Below are 17,857 nucleotides of genomic sequence, written 5' to 3'. Positions count from 1 at the left end.
GTATAAAAAACTTAAACTGAAGTTGTCCAGTGAACTCATCACTTCTAGTAAAGCTTTACACAACCTTGTTAAGCTAAAATTGTTATATTTTGTAAGCATCCCGACTTTTAGAGATTTTAGCATTCACTTAGGCCATCTGCAGCTTATTTTTAGAAATCTTTTGTTAATATAGCAAACACCCAAAAAGATAATAGAAGAAAAGGAGTTTGTTGTAAGTGGTAGAAGAATGGAGTTCTGTTCATTCAGAGAATTTCTATATACCTCAAAGTTATAATACTGCAAAAAAGGCAGTGTGAAAGCAGATGAATGCCATGTTCAAGAGATTTTTCTGATAGCTCTAAGCTGTCTAAGTGTACTGTAAATGCTACACTGTGCTCTAGCATCCTTTTTCTAAATAGCAGGCACTTCTGTTGGATATGCTTTCACTTGTTCAAAATTTAACATTCTACTTTTCACATAAATTTTACTAGCTGTTTGTCAACTGTTTGACTGCCTTTTGCCACAATGAACTGATATTTCTTAAAATAATATACTAGTCATTAAACAACAAAAAGCTGTTGGATATATTTCATGAGGCAAGGCATTTTAAAATCAGGTTTTTTATTCCTAAAAGTAATCTATAACAAAATAAATTAAAACTTGTCAATTTTTACTGACTATAGGACACTTCATATTAGAGATCAACATCATTAAGTTATTCTAAAGCTTTTTGGAGGATACTGTAAAATGCTGTTTAAGGTATACATGCAATTAAGCACAAGTACTTTTAAGTGCTGGACATAGCACTTGCCACATCATACTCCAGAACCACACTGACTTATAACTAATGACTACCCAGGGCACTTCGCAAGCAGCACTCCTGAGGAAAAACACCTTACAATACTACTTTCTTTTGCTTAAGAAAGTTAGAAGTATAACATGTAAATGAGTTTTTCTTGTATAATTCAGAAACACTTGTTTTATAATTAATGCAGTGTATCTGGCAAGCACACTCATAAAATTCAACAAAAACGGGGATAGAGTCCACCTGAGTACCTCAGTAAAAGACTGATGGGAACTAGATGGGCCACAACAGGATGATTTAAATTGAAAAACAACTAGCATTTCCTGTGCTGAGGCTACAACTACTAGCTCAGGCACAGCACGATACCAGTACAAAACTAAAAAAGTTCATAAAATAATTTATATTGGAAGGAACCTCTGCAGGCCATCTACACCAGCTTCCCATAACAAGCAGAGTGAATTTCAAAGTCAGATCAGGTTGCTCAGGACCTTTGCTAATTCTGAGCACTTCCAAGGACAGAAACTCCACAGCCTTAAAGGCAACCCATTCCAGCATTTAACCACTCATGGGGAATATTTCTTCCTCATATCCGAACAGAATTGCCCTCTTTCCAACTTGTGACTTACCTCTTGTCCCATCTGTGCAATTGTAAGAACCTGGATCTGTAATTCCCCCTCCATTGAAGTGAAAGGCTGAAATCAGATCCACATTTTTCTCTAGGCTCAGTAAACCCAGTTCCCTTAGGCTTTCCTCATACACCATACACTCCAGCACCTCAGCAGCTTGCTGCTGGACTCGCTCCCATCTTTCTCCTCACCTGTGCTGGAAGGTCCGGAACAGGACGCTATTCCAGACACAGCTGGGGAGGGAATGACCAGCTCCCTCAAGCTGCTGGCTACACTCTTGCTGAAGCAGCCCAGGGCCCAATGGGCTGCTTCTGCAGCCAGGGCACCCAGCTGGCTCACATCCAACCTGCTCTGCTGCCCACCCAGGTTCTTTGCTGCAGAGCTGCTCCCTCACCAGCCAGTCCCCAGCCCTGCAATGCTACAAGGGGCTGTTCAGTCTCAGGTGCAGGGCTTTCAGTTTGTCTTTGGTGACTTCCATGAGGTTCCTGTTGACAGGACAGTTCAGCAACATCTCTCTGAATGGCAGCTCTACCCTCCAGTCCCTCCTGCAAGGCCGGGTGGCTGGGAATGTGTTAACCAGCTCTGGACACGGTATCAGCCCCTGGGGAAAGACTTCTCCTAAGCACCTGCCAGATAAACTTTGAACTGCTGACCTAAGTTACTATTTGAGCTCAATGGTCCAGCCAGTCCTCTGTTCATTTCATAGCCCATTCATCTAATCCATATCTCCTTAGCTTGGCTACCAGGATACTGCAGAAAATTGTCAAAACCCCTAACATTCTTACCAACTCAAAATGAATGTAACCATCACTATCTGAAAGCCTGTAAGCCTGGCTAGATCCCATTATATCCACTAACCAATCTGGCAAATGTACATGGGCATGCTGTTTTTCCTTCCTTCCCCACTTGCTTTTGTGGGTACACTATTTCATCAGCCCTTGTTAAATTTTTTCCCCCTCCCCTCAAAATTGCTACTTAGTCTATACTTGCAAACATTAACAGATGCCTCTAAACAGCAAACCAAAGCAGTGGCTCATAACAGAATGATATTAAAGGAAAACCAGCTTCAATAGGGTTTGAACAATTACATCCACTGTACAGTTATCAATGTACAAGTGTCATTACCAAAGTGTTTTAGAGACTAAAGCACTAAGATATTTAGATGCCTAGAGCACTTTGAAATCACTTGAGTTTAAAATGCATACATACCCTTCAGAATCTCTGCTTAAATTTTAAGGCATGAGGGGGCCATAGATAGAAAAAACTTATACTAAAAAAACACCAGCCACCATCTTCTCAAAGATGACATATTCCAGAAGGCACTTAAAATCAGCTTAATGATTTGCATTAGCTGCCTGCTTTTTCACACATCAGGGTTTTCAGAAAAACTTAGATATTCATAGAGAATTAGATGTAGGTCTCCAATAGAAACAGCACACCTGGATTTAATTGCCCAGCTCTGCTATTTTAATGAAGAAATTCCCTATTAGAGGATACAATTAACAAGCTCTTCTATTAAAAACAGCAAGACACATTTAAACCCTAATGATTTTACAGACTCAAAACTCCATTTTTTTAATAGAGAGCAGTTAAATATCTATACCAAGTCCTACTAGAAATTTAGGAAAAATTAGAAGGATTATTCCCAAATTGTGCATATGTAATAGTTTTTCTTGATAGTTCTGTATTTAATTTCCATATGTTATAAAACTGGAGTGGACCAATTCTGCTGTTCCATACAAGTAACAACTCATAAGAACCCTCTAAATCACCCTTTTTGATCTTTTATAAAATAGCACTCTTGATTTACCAAGTTCCAGTTATTAAGAATATGATCCAGTATTAACAAAATTGGCCATTGATAATTACAGCCATCTCACACCAGTCTCACCTTACGACTGAACTGATTGTCATACTTCCAATTCAAACCCAAGTCTGTTAACTACAGACCAGGTGACTCAAGATAGCCATAATCCAGTGATGATCCACTCGCCTCTCAGTGGCACTTCCACCATACATTCTCTACTGCTAGGTGGAAGATTCTTGTATCAATTCATTGCTCTAACACCCCTAGATTACTCAACAGTAATTCTCATTATTCCATCCTTTAGCATCTGAAAATTGTCAGTTTTCTCTTCCCTGTGGCCCAAACAAAAAAATTACTCAGAGACTAAAAACAAGCCTCTCCAGTGATCAGACAAAGAAACAATTGTTGTAGAGTTCCTAAACTGCAGTTATATTGAGATCTACTAATTTTCCATTTAATGTTCATCATATCAGTTTTTCAACATTGCTATTTCTTTTCTACAAGAATTTACTTATATCAATATCTTCACTGACTCAATACATAATACACAAGAGGGTGAATGAGTTTTACAAGTTGGTTTTTTTTTTTTAAACCCTCTGTTTATTAACCCCTTCATAAATATAGTTCTGTGTCAAGTTCTATGCCAAGTTCTATGCCAGTTTTAACACTGATCTCTGGAAAGACACATCAAGCTGGCAGCCAGCATTAAGTTGAAGTTTATCATATTTAACATACATAATCACAATATTAGCTTTCTGCCACTCCTCTGAGATTGGCTTTATTCAAGACTTTACAAAAAGCAAACAAACACACTATTAGCTACCTTGAAACAATTCTGACATCTCTTTTGAAACATCTTAGATGAAAAGGTTATCCAAACCAATAAAACCATCTAGCTTTAGTAATTGCTCTTTAACAGGCATTCCAAGTATTACTGGAAAGTATCACATGATACAAATATACCCTATTTTTCCCTTAAAAACATCATAAGCTTTTCAAACATTTTAAGAATAAAATAGGACACAGAATCAGCACACAACTAGTACCAAAAGGAAGCTTCCTTTCATTTTTTTTTATAGCTTCAGGAAAAACAAAACAAAAACACACTTTTCTGGCAGTGGATTTCTCCAGATTGTTTGGCTTCCTTACTAAACCCACAATTCCAGGTGCTCTCTCTTTTACTTAAGCTGGAGATCACTTTCTTTCCACTTTCTGAAGGGAGCATTTAGTAAATCATTCTTGAACATTTCACTGTCATTCCAGTTTGTTCCACTTACTGTCTCCCCAGTGCATGATTCACCTATTTTCAACATCATTAAACTAGACTTTTGAACTAAACATTCTTCCCTGTATTTATATTTATTTCCCTGACACCATAAGACAAAAAGATATTAATACAAAATATAGATATGATATTCTAAGGTTTATTAGCAAACACTGAAAATTCACACAAGTGTCTTTTAAGGTGCTCCTAAAAGCTTAACAGTATGCACACTCACTCATTTCAAGTCTCTAGAGTTCTGGATGACAGTTGATTATCTATTTAAAAAAAAGACCTCAAAGAATTATAGTCAACCATTAGCACAGATACAGGATGCATCAAAATAGGAAAAACATGTGGAAAGAAATCAAGATCAACCATCTTGCCCATTGAAGCTTTCATTGAGAACTTAATGCAAATGCACACACAGGAAAGCAGCAACAGTAAGTATGTGGCTACTCATTAGGTAAGAAAAGACTGTATTCAACTTTATAGCATAAATTTTCTATCTACTACTATTGTGCCAGAAAAACCATTGTGAGAGGCTCCAAAGACTCATTTTACTAGTTTTTTTTAAATAGGGCCCAGCAAGACAAAAAAAATGAAGCACAGCACGGAAACATTCTCCTTTGCTAATCTGATATTATTAAATTTGAGATTAAACCAAAGTCATCTGTTACAGACAGTTCTGCAGGTCTTCCATATTACACAAAAGTTAAATAACTTTAGAAACTGAGGAGAAGAATTAAAAAACAAAAAACACACACCCTCACTAGTAGTAGTAAGTGTAACTGGTATAAGCCAGAAACAGCATGGAGAAAGACGGGGGGGGGGGCCGAAAATAGATGGGTAACACGTCTGAGAAGCTAAAGGAGAGCTATGTTTCCAGTAAAAACACAGCCTACTACTACATGGCTGACACAGCAAGGAACTTGGAGGTGGATTATTTGTTCTGAGCAAAAAGCATTATAGATTTTGACAGCAGCCATTTCAGGAGAGCTTGAGGAGCTGAAGCATGATCCAGGTAAAACTACATAAGAGCCAAAAGAAACAGAATCCAGAGCTTATAAGACAGTATTTGACTTAAGAAATGAGAAAGTGAAATACAGTTGCATTGTAAAGAATGAATCTGAAAGGGAGATCAGATGATGGAATGAAATACAGTCAACCAAAAGAAGCAAAGAGGACAGCAAAACCCACCTTCCATATCTGGAACAGAAGGCAGAAAAAAATGCACAAGTGAAAGGCAGGCAAAAACCAACAGGTAGAGGAAGTCAGATCATTCTCAAGGGAAGGCAGAGAAAACCCTAAGAAGTCCTAGACATAGAGGTAAGTGAAGAGGAAGGTTTGAGCAGCGAATATGAAGCAACAGGAAAGCCTGGGATTGTAAAAATGAAACTTGACTAGGCTTTAGGGGAAAAAAAGAAAAGATTGTGAAACTGAAGAATCAGAGTGAAGTAAGAGCATCTCAGACTTTTACAAAAAAGCTCTGCAGCACCTGAATGTCATAAGCAACACTGGGATATTCCAGGACCAGCTTTCCTCAAAAGGAAATACTGTTCTTGTTTATTGGCACCACATTTCAAGTCAATTCACCCATGCCAAACTATCAGAAATTACAAGAAAATATTACCAAAATTAGCTGTGATTAAATCAACTTCTTATGGGTGTATGAATAAAAATCCTTCAGCTCTAATCTATTTTCATAACCATTAAGCCATAAAGACAAAAATAGATGTTTTATGTTTTGCCTCATGCTATGTCTATAAAAATCAATAGTGATTCTTGTAAAGGAACTATTTGTCTTTTTAGTATTCCTTATGATCAGACCTCACCAATTTAATCCCTGTTGAAACATATTTGTTTTCTCTTACAATAACTGCCCTCCCCAGGGCAAGGTTGCAGATGATATAATTACAGAAGAGAAGCAGATCAAAAGGTACTAGAGTTGCTTTAATTAACAAGATTATTCTCTGCAGCAGCTCTCATCTCTAGATATGCTGCTACCAGCCAACAGCTATCCACAGTCAAAAGGATGCAGCCATCCTGACACAGCTGCCATCCACTGCCTTTTTTCATGTCAGCAGATCAAAATGGATGCTAACCAAAGTGGCTGAGCACAAAATTACGTGTCCTAGAAAGATCACTACTCATTAATCTAATCACAATGTAATAGGAAATGAGTAAATGCCTTAGAAGTTTAGCCAAGCAGAAAGAAGTAACATTCTAGTCACCAAAATTTAATTCATCAACACTACTAGCACCACTCATGATGGTTAATACAGGCCAAAGAAACATGAGCATGAGAAATTCTAGACACATCCACCAAGTGCTGAATAAAAATCAACCAAAACCCATCAACCAATTTTTGTCTGGATATTTATCATCCTAAATATCAGCCACTGAAAGTTAAGTACATGAACCACAACGATTTTAAAGCAACATGAATAAAAGCACATTAAGATTCTAAGAGGTCCAAGGCACTCATCACTGGAACCATTCTAACACTTGGTAATTTTTTCCAATTACCTTTAGCTTTTCCTCCTGAAATGTGGTATAAGATTTTTATACCTTGGTAATGAGAAGTTTTCACAGAAACTGTCAGAAATACTAAAAACCTAAGAATTTAGAACAACAGCATGGCAGCAGCTAGAAGCTCTACAGCAAGACAGGAGATGTACTGGCAACAAGTCAGCCATAAACTTGTGTTTGGGAGTAAAGGCTTCACATTTCATCAGGCAATATTATTTCTGCAATCTACAGGTTTTTGCCTCAGCTCAGAACTAAAATTTATTATGAACTGCTACAGCAAATTTCAGGCCTGCCAAGGTCTCATTATTCTATAACTTTGCCAAGACCAACTCCTCTGTCACAGGCATGACTTCCTTCTGCCAGCTTTTGGTCAAAGGACCAGGAATGACAGCATTAACACATGCTCATCATCAGTGGTTACATTACCATCTCCTGTATCTCAAAAAAGTTATATATATTTATATATAATTCATTTTAATAGATTTTGAATGGAGATACTCTTGACTTATCAGTATTAAGTAATCTCACCATTCTCCTTCATGGCAGTTTAAGCTCATTGAAGTAAAGCTTCCCCAGTTCCACTTTCCACCTCCAGTCCAATACCCCTGTTCACAGCAGGCAGCCAGCCAGTTAATGCCTGCCCTGCAGAAAAGTAACTCAGCAGAGCAACTAATTCATCTGCATCAAATCAAATAGTTTCTCAGTCCTATGCATTGTTACCCATCTTATGACATACTTCAAATATCTATTGTATTAAGAAGCTTCTGCATGCCCCTTCTACACAAAGATATACTGCTGTTGTGTGCATGTGACAATTACATAGATCTTCACTATAGAGAGGAATATCAGTGCACACAAATGTTTGCATATGCAGTATACAGAAAAGCACAGCACACCATCTGCCAAATACAAACAGCATGATGCAGCTATCACATCAAGTATTAGAAAACATCAGTAGCAATAAACACAATTCAAAAAGAAATACTCAAATGACTTGTCTTTATAACATGCATTTTTTTGATTGATAAAGGCAGCCTCCAAAAGAAAAACAGAATCCCAAAGTAGACATTTGAGAGACTCTCTGGAAAAAATTGAAAGATCAAATAAAACATCTTACAGAACTGTTAGAAAAACACCAACTCCCTACTAACCCTAGCACTATCTTACACCATTTGCTCCCAAGCAATTTCTACAGAAAGAGGAAGAGACTAAGGAGGGTATTTTAGAACTCCCTTGCTCTGTCCCTGTAATACCAGAGGTGACACAAACACCCCCAGATTATGAGGACATGCCCAGTTTTTCTCCAGTCACTGGAAGCATCCATCATCAGGGGGGACCTATAATACAGGCACCTTCACAGCAAGTACCAGGACCAGGAGATACGGTCATTGTTCATGCCCCATGGACCCCTGGACACTTAAGAAACCTAGTCAGAGAATTCCCAAACATAAGGGAAGAACCTCAAAATTTTAGAGAAGAACTGAAGACTGCTATAATTGTAATAATTACTCCTATAGTTGTTACAATCCAAACTCGGCCAATATGAACCAACTCTTGTATCAGATCAAGATTGTCCTCTTGAGGCAATCCAGCCAGCCTGCCCAAGAAAAAGACTGGGCCAAAATAACTGTAAACAGAAGAAGGGGTAACCCCCTGCAGATTACATGGACTGCCTCAAAGAAGTCTTTAACAGGCATTCTGGCATAGACTATGCTGCTGAAAATGCTGCAGAAGCTGTGGCAGCTGCCTTTGTTCAAGGTTTGCAATCAAAAATTCAAGAGCAATTACTAGCTATTGCCATCGGGGGGCAGACTAAGTCTCTTACCGAGCCAGTTACCATTGCTAATCACAGCAGTGCATATCAGGAGTGGAAAAAGATCAACAGTGAGACTAAACTGACACGGTAAATCCAACATTTTACTCCTAGAAATATTAACAGATAGAGGAACTACAAGAGGCTGGGGCAGGAGAAGAGGAACAATGGGAAGAAGCTGTGATCAAGGATATCGGAGACATTTCAGTCCTCCTAACAATTCATGTCATTATTGTGAACAAGGATGCTGCAAGTCAGAATGCCCTTACAGACCTAATTGCAAGTCCTTCTGCCCAGCAGCAGTCAGTAACCCTACCTTTCCATCCAACCCTTCCTCCAAGCCACAATCTCAGAAATGCAGTTAGGACAGCCAGGACAGAATCATCACTCCTTTACTTTCAGACCAGACTAACCTTTATTTATCTTACCCTTTTAACAGCAGGATTGTTTCTTGCCTAGCCAATACTGGTGTTACTTGATCTACTTTATATAATCCCCATTTTCCTGCAGTTCCCTTATCTTCAGAAGCAGTAAATTCTGTTGGTATTTCAGGACAAAAATTAAAGACACTAACAGTCTTAGATAAAGTAGCTGAAGAAAAACCTCTTGATTAGTGGGGTTGGCTCCCAGATCTAGAAGGACCATTAGGAAAACTGCTTAAGACAGTGTATATTTCATTAGGATTATTGACTTTACTAGTTGTGTATGTATTGGTTCAGTTAATCCCATGTTGGGGGAAATTAACATGTAAAAGGATAGAACGAGGCATAACTCAAGCAGAGGCCAGAGAAACAATGCTGAATATATTAAAGGATAAGAAAGAAGAGAAAGAAGTGCTTAGACTAATGACTATAAATGATTATAAGGACTAGAGGCAAGAATAGGTGATGGGGCAGCACAGCCTATACTGTGATCAATCCTGGGTTCCCATGAGTCATAAGCAGGGCATCTGCAGCCCTGCCACCATATTCTAGACCTTTAAGGGAAAGATGATATGACACTAAGTTTCAAAGGGGTGAATGTAGAAGTGAAATATTAATGCTTCATAGGCTTGTGCAGGCCTGTCTAGCAAAAAAATACCTGCAGCATGACCTAATGGCGTTGACAAGTCAGTATGACTCAATTATCAAAGAAATGTATTGTGTGTAAAAGAAAGTACTATCTGTACTGTTAGAGATCCTTATCCATGTCTCCTACTGCCTGTTGTAACTTATCACATCCTTTTTTAATCTGACACATTGCTGTAGTTCTGTGAAGAACAAGTCACATAACCCAAACGTATATCAACTCTGTAACTGCCTCACTTGGGCAGAGTTCAAATTGGCAGTCTATCACTCTGCTGCTCTGTGTTCTCTCCTATAGCTATAGGAATCAAGCTTCCACTTGACCTGAACCTAAACTGTATTTTGGTGCTTCCACAACACTAGGTTATATTTGCTCTCCTTCACAGTAGCAATGCACGTACACTCACATCAACCAACAGGATGCTGCTCCCTCTTAAAGCTGTACATGACTGTGCCTAATCACAGGGCAAACTCTTGACTCATAGGGTATCCTCTTGATACAGGAAAGTAACTACTGGCACGACCTGGCTTTTAATTGCTTGTTAACACTCACATGAACAGACCTCATTTCTCTGCTTCACCTGCTCAGCCTTTTCCTTTCTGTCCCCTCATACTGTGCAAATTCAGCTCCCTCTAAACTCCAACCAACTTAGTTACCCAGACAGACGATACAATTTTGACATGTAGCCTCTCAGACACACTTGTAAACCCACTTTATACATTTAACTATAGTCAAAAGGAATAAATTCAGCAAAAAATATTGCTCTGATTTAGAAGTCTTTAGAAGTGCTAATAGTTGTTTTAAAAAATTTCCCTTTGATACACCACTCAAGAAGCTAGAATAATAAAATTCATTCAAGTGATGCCTGTCACCTAGCCATGTGTATTCTTTTTTCCCCTTTTCAATACAAATATAATGCACAGGAAATGCATGGGGTTTTTTTGTTTTTTTTTAATCTCTTATGCTGCAGGACAGTAAGTCACTTTTTACAGGTCATGAACAAGAAAATATATAGTTTTAACTTCATAAAAAGCTTACTTAAGCACCAAAAAGGAATCAATACTTTCAGGGAGTACAAAACTGCAATAAAACTTAGAGCTGTGAAAATAAATGCCTAAAGCTCATATTTTAAGAGCATCAAGGAAATCAAAACCCATGAAGTAATTTTGATGCAGAAGGTATTGCTAAAAAAAAGCATGCTTATTTCACTTTCTCTGATATTGTTAATTGAACATTAAAATTCATGTTTACTGTTTAAATACCTTAGAAACATGCTATAAGGCAGCTGCATATATTTACTTGTGCTGAAGAAAAAACACATTGCTTCTTCAGTCTTCCTATGAACTTACGTAAGTATCTTGCATTTATTAATAATTCTGCCAAAAACATTATACATTTTTCTCAAAATATGAAGCGTGACTGTTCCTTCACAGGTCCTTATCAAAGAACATTCATATAGTACACAGATTAAGTACAGTATCCATAATATTTTAGATATAGACACACAAACCAACATGGTACTATGCTCAGCAAACACATGGCTATTCTATTTCATGATTTACAGGGAAACAAAAGAAAAATAGATACTAAATATTAGCATGTCATACATTATGCATAAGAAGTAGCATTTTCTATTACACATGAGTAATCCCCTTAAAATGAGTACTACACAAACATATTGCAGGACACTGAGCTGTGCTTTAATAGTCTGGCAAAACTGAGGCAAAGGTGATCAAGTAGCTGCCTGCAACTAACTGAAAGGGTGTTAAAGACGGAGCCAAAGTGTTCTCTCCAGCACCAAATATAACAAGAGGCAATGACTACAAACTGAGGTTTAGACAGGTCAGACTGTGCCTTAAGAAAAGCTTCTCAACTATGAAGGTAGTGCAGCACTGAACACGTAGCCCTGGGAGGCCATGGAATAAAACAGCTAGACAAAGCCCTGGCTTCCCTCACCCAGCCCTGACGATGGTCCCACTCCAGCACAAGACTGCACTACGTGACCCCCAGAGGGCTCTTTCAGGCAGCAGTTCTAAAATTAAGCCCTGTTTCTCCTGCCTGTATTAACCATTCACTTTTTTGTGTAGATACCCTGCTCCGAACTGCAGAAGTAGAATACAATAGGAATGCCTTCCCTATCAAAAAAAGTGCAAAAAAGTACCAAAAAACCCACCCCAAACCCTAAGTCTCTCCCCATAAGACATCCCCAAGTGACACTCAGGAGAGCCCATTCTTTCGTGCATTTGTACTGAATTCAGACAATCCTCACTCTAAAAACTGATTCCAAGTACTAGTTCTTAAATCACATCCATTAAAATGTTTTAGAGGCAAAATCCCATCTACAGGTTGGAAAACTGAGAATCACTTAACTTACTTGCCCCAAATCATCATCATGATAGTACTCAGGACAAAAAGCAAGTCTCAATATTACATCCCATGATCTTCCCTAAGTTACCACAGTATTCACTTCTACTCCAAGTCACACCTCAGAATGCCACACAACAATAAGTATCCCTTCCATAATTTAGACTATTCTCAAGAAAGGAGATGAGGAGAAGACCCCACAAAAAAAACAGACAGATTCCAGAACTCAGTTTAACATCAACATCAAAGCTTTTAGTTTTCAAAAGAAGTTGCTATATTCTTCACTTGTTACTTTAAAAAGTAAGCATCTGTGCAGTCTCTTTATCCTCCCCCATTTCTCTCTCCCTACATTTCTGTAGTTCACTGTCTGCCCTCACTGCACCCATGCTCTTTGCAGCAAACACAACTGTGGGGTTTTTTTGTTTGTTTTGTTTTTAAGAAAGCCGGTTTTAGTACCACATGGTGATAAGAAGTTGAATATATCCTTTCCATCAAGGTTTACTATGGAAGAAAACAGGGAGATTCTTATTCTGGAAACCTCCTTTGCAGGTGACTCAGAATCCATCCAGAATTGGAGAGACTATGAAAAGAGGTTGAGACACATCAACAAAATGAAGGCCAACAAATAATCACCATCCCACAGGCATCCTAAAAGAACTTGAGGTTAAATAGCTGAACAAGGGGGGAATTAACTTACTTAAAAATTCTTTAGTGACTGAGGACTAAAAATGGCAAACATGAAGCCAACTTAAAAAATCTGCAACAGGTAAAATTGTTCATGTAAGCAGAAACTACAATAAAAAATACAATTAGCAGACACTTAGAAAATATGATTTACATAGGAAGAATTAACATTGCTTTCGCAAACAGAAATCCTGCTTTTCAAAACTACTGAAGCTCTCTGAAAGGGTCACTGAACATCTGGGTGAGAGTGGTCTGTCTAGTCATAAAAAAAACACAACAACTCTGGCTTTCCAAAAGGCTTTAAAGAAGTTCCTCACCAAAAGCTTACTAGTAAACTAAGCAGCCCAGCATGAGGAAAGGTCCTTACAAGAATAAACAGAAACTTCCCCCAACATGCAAATCTCCAACTTACCCACACCTTGAATACTGTGTGCAGAAGAGGGAGTGAGAAGCCACAACCAAAACAAACATGAAAAGGTAATTCCCTATACTGGGGGTTTTAGGCCTGAGAGTTCCTTTGCGAGCAAGATGTTGGGGATATAAGGTTCAAGGAGGACTGGAGAAATTCACTGAAGAAAAACCAATTGGGGCATACCAAATACACACAAAACTACATCTGCCTCAAGATGACCCCTGTAGTAAAACTAGCTGAAAAACAGCAAATTATCAATGGGGCAGTGTCATATACCATGGCTCTGGTTTATTTTTGTCTTTCTAATAGTTAACATTTACAAGTGTAATGACTTTTTCTAAAACTATAAATTCAAACTTAGAAATAGTATCAAAATGTTCACCTAACAGGTCTAATAAACCTCACTGACTTTTTTAAAGACTATTTACAAAAGTTATTTACAGAACTTCACTAAAGAATAAATTCTTGAATTCTGAGATTGACATACAGCCAACTCACTTTATTAAAAGTGTGTGCGTTTTTGTGTGTATGTGATATAAAATCCAAAGCCACTGAATGTTTTACAAATCTGAGTTTACATCAAGTTACATTAACACCTCCATTTTCCAGCACTTGAATAGATTTCAAAGCTATCTATAAAATTGTTAAGTAGGAGTAGTTTCTCGCTTTTAAACTTCTTTTGATAAGGTAGCAGAACTTGGCAGCTTTACTGAGGTTTTATGTACTTCACTATATGATACTCATAGGCATGCCAGACTCTCCCCTCCCCACCTTAAACCCCTGAAGTCTTTCAGGGGCATTTTCTAAGTTGCCTGAGCTTCACAGAGGCAGACTGTGCACAAGGGATCCTGAGCAACACAGACACTGGATCTAATCTAGTACAGACAAGTTTAAGCTATCCATGAAAACAGGCAGTGACTCCTTCCAAAAAGAAAAAAATATATATATAACTAGATATGCTATATAAACAAATGGGGTTTTTTTGTTGTTGTTGTTTTTACATTCAGTATATGTATTTTTTACACCAGTGCCTGACCAACAGTAATAAACCCATACAAACTCTTCCCACCTCCACTGTCTCCCAAGCTTCCACTACATTTCTGTGCCAAAAGCAATTGAAATTGTTTCCCAAGCCTTAGGGAGGAACACAAGGAAGACAGCTTTGGCAGAGTTAAACCATTAACAGATAACCTGAAGCTAGCTTCAACACCAATATATATACACATATCAATGAACAGTCATAGAAACATCCCAGGGTCCAATGAGATTTCAACTTCAATTAAGCAGCTGATACCACTACACATATGACAGTCAGTGGTTTAATAAGCAAGCCACCACCATAATTAAGCTTTTCTCAAACACTCAATTTCCCAAAACTTAAACAAGTAAACCCATTTTCCTTAGGCACTACATGGTTCCTGTTTAGTGTGATGTAAGCATCACCCTGCGAGCGATTTTGAAAAGAAAACAGCCCTTTCTAATGTAGATTTTCTATAAAAAAAAATTTAAAACAAAAAACCACCACCGAAGCGCTTGCGCCAACAGCAACGGCAGGCAGCAGCTGCGCCGGCGGCCCCGCAGAGCGCAGCGCCCCGCGCGTGGGCGCGAGCGGCCCCGGGGTCGCTGCCAACGGCCGCGCTCCGGGCACGCAGGAGCCCGCCGCCAGCCCCTTCCTGGCCCGGCCGCACCGCGCAGCCGCCGGCACCGCCTCCCGCCGCCCCGCCGGGCCCCGGGCGCCGCCTCCCCCCTCCGCGGCCGCGGCCTCGCCTCGCCTTACCCGCAGCGCCCGCACTCGGGCCGCCTCTCGCAGCGCTCCACCGGCAGCTCCCACAGGCCCGCGCAGCTTTCGCGCTCCTCCTCCGCCAGGGCAGCGGTCGGTGCCGGGCCCGCGACCTCCGCCGCCGCGCTCCCGCCTGCCAGGGCGCCCCGCTCCATGCCGGCCCGTAGCAGCAGGGCCGCCGCCGCCAGGGGGCGCCCGGAGGCAAGAGAAACCACCCGCGCGGCGGCGCGCTCGCGCTGGAAAACGCCCGCCCCTCCATGTGGGACCGCCCCTCGTGGGCGCCCAACCAATCAGAGCGCGGGGGACTCCGTCCCGCCTATGGGGGCGCGGTGTTTGTGCCACCGTTGGCGGGGGCGTGCCGTGGCCGGCAGGTAGGGGGAGCCGTTGGTGCGCGGCGCTCGCAGGCGGCGCGGCGCGGCCCGGCCCGGCCCGAGTTTTCCACCGTCAGCAGTGCCTGCACTTAAGTCAAAGAAACTGTAGATGCAGCCCAGGCTTTAGATACAGGCTATATTCAGCTTAGTAAACCAGATATAATAGTAAACAGAATACGGAGAGAGTCTATTGCCTAGTAAAACAGAATTCAGCTCCTAGGTCACTGCAGTTCCCCTACTAGAAATCAGCTGAAATAATCAACTAGTGAATTTCTACACAAGGGAACATCTCCTGAAATTAGTAACTGCAGATAGGTTGGGCAGTTGTGATGTTATCAGTTCTGCATCCAAAATAAAGTATATTGTGTGTACGTACATATTTATGATCTTTAGAGCCTTCTGATGTAGCTCAGACCTGTCGGTAGTAGATACATATAAAACATGAGGATGGTTTTGCTTTTAGTTTTCATATTTTTCCACTGTGATTTTGTAGCTGTAGCTAAATATTCTCTCTATATAAAAATCTAAAGAGGAAAGTGAACAGTTTACGCCAAAGGAAAATGTTGCCACAGGTTCAAATGAGCATAAATGGCCTGTGAATAAATGTAGGCTGGAAGTTAGAGGATTCCTGGTTTTCAAAGCATTGCTGTCTTGGCCTACCAACAGAAGTAGCAGGGATCAAAAACCAGCCCAGCCTTAGCTTCTTCTGGAATAGAGCCATGTCTGCTCTCCGCATGTTGTTCCAGGACTCGACAGAAACCAGCAACTCCTCTCACTGCAGGCCAGAAAATCTGAAACCAGATGTTCATTTTAAAAAACTGGAAGCATGATTTCCAAGCCAGAGAGTCTTAAACAACAGAGCAAGTTTAAGAGAAAACCCTCAGTGCTAAATACAAGGCAAAATATAAACGACTTTATGACCGATCTCAATAATCTGTTCTTCAGGCTAATAGGTACATATGTCCACACTACCAATTTAATGCAGAATTAGCTTGAGTATTCGATGTTCATATTTAAATCCAAATTAACACCTGCCCCCCATGTTAGAGACCTGAGGAACTCCACAGTAACGGCTTTGGGCCAATGTTCTGCAATTTGTAAACTTACTGGCCTAAGTGGTGGCATGACTGGGGGCTTCTTATTTGCACTTAATACTCTCTAATGTACTGCATTGTTCCCTTTTTTGGGGATCATGCATGATCACATGTTTAGTGACTAGCTGTAGACTCACTGTAGTATGGAAAGTCCATTAAATTTTACGGAAAGTACCATTCTTCTACATTTCCAATCTCTTCTGCATTCTTACCTAAATCATTTCTCTTTATTCTAAGCTTTGCCTTTACTAAGTAAGAACAACTTAAATTTCTTGCTGTAACTGGTGGTGTACCCAGAAAAATCCCCTCTCTGAAGTTCAAATTTAATATATGTTTTAGAAATGTGAAGAAGCTGTTAAGACAGCAGTTCTCAAGCAAGGGTATTTAAATGATGAGTGTAGTTCCCCAGTGGCTTTAGCCAGTTTAAGGCAAAGTACTACTTTCTACTCCCAGGCTTCACTCATGGTTTCAAATACTAACATATTCATTTGAAATCCTGTTGAGTTTATGATTTTTGTTGCAAAAGCTATAGCCTCATATAGGGTGTGCTGCCATGGCAGCTAAGAGTCAGATTCAGGGCTATTGTAGTTCTTTCCTGTCCACTCCCATGGTTGGCCATACATTCAAGAAATTAATGCAAAAACCTACCTTATAAAAAAACAATTTAAGTTGGATGGATGAATTTAAGTTGAACAGGATCACTGCAGGACCACCAGTGTCAGCACGAGGCGCAGGCTGTAAAAGTAGGGTCAAAGCTGGGAGCTGAGAAGGCATGATTCACTGGCTAAGCTGCTATCTGAGCACACCACCAGCAAGCCTGGGGAACTCCCAGGGACCGCAGCTCAAGGAGATTTCAGTAGCTTGTACTAGCATGAGGACTGTGAACCAAATCCAGGTGCTCTGGAATGGGAAGTGGAGGCACAAGTGGAAACAAATTTGGCAACAGGTGAGCTAGGAGATAGTCATACAAAGACTGTCATGCTGCAGGGAAGAAGAACAGATGATGTTTTTGTTGAGTCTCTCATCTTTCTGCCACACTTCCTCACAACAGAAAACAGTTGCTGTTTGTACAGAAGAATGATATTAGCAAAGCACCACCTCAGCAGGGAACATTTTGTGAACGGAAGCCTCCATACACATTTAGAAAGCTGTATAGTATGATTTCCAAATTTAATTACGGACTGTCATAAGCAACGCTGGTAAATGCCACCATGGGTGACAATAGGATAGGTACATGAACTCAAAACCAGGAACTGGTGAGTTT

At 40.0% G+C, this 17,857-nt stretch overlaps 1 protein-coding gene across 14 annotated transcripts in view; it reads right to left on the bottom strand.

Moving 5' to 3' along the window:
* The window catches only part of DTWD2 (DTW domain containing 2), a 263,172-nt gene extending 247,880 nt beyond the window's left edge, over nucleotides 1-15,292 (bottom strand). For all 14 annotated transcript variants that reach the window (XR_010886923.1, XR_010886926.1, XR_010886924.1 and 11 more), the window contains exon 1: nucleotides 15,126-15,292. Coding sequence is in view for 7 of the 14 variants with exons in the window: in XM_067315902.1 (XP_067172003.1) it covers nucleotides 15,126-15,283 (158 nt within the window). In the remaining 7 variants the exon portion in view is untranslated. The remainder of the gene's footprint in view (nucleotides 1-15,125) is intronic.
* Between the last annotated feature and the right edge of the window lie 2,565 nt (nucleotides 15,293-17,857).

This window comes from Apteryx mantelli, chromosome Z (assembly GCF_036417845.1).
Source record: "Apteryx mantelli isolate bAptMan1 chromosome Z, bAptMan1.hap1, whole genome shotgun sequence".
Classification (NCBI taxonomy): Eukaryota; Metazoa; Chordata; class Aves; order Apterygiformes; family Apterygidae; genus Apteryx; species Apteryx mantelli.
This window is presented reverse-complemented; position numbering and strand designations above follow the sequence as displayed.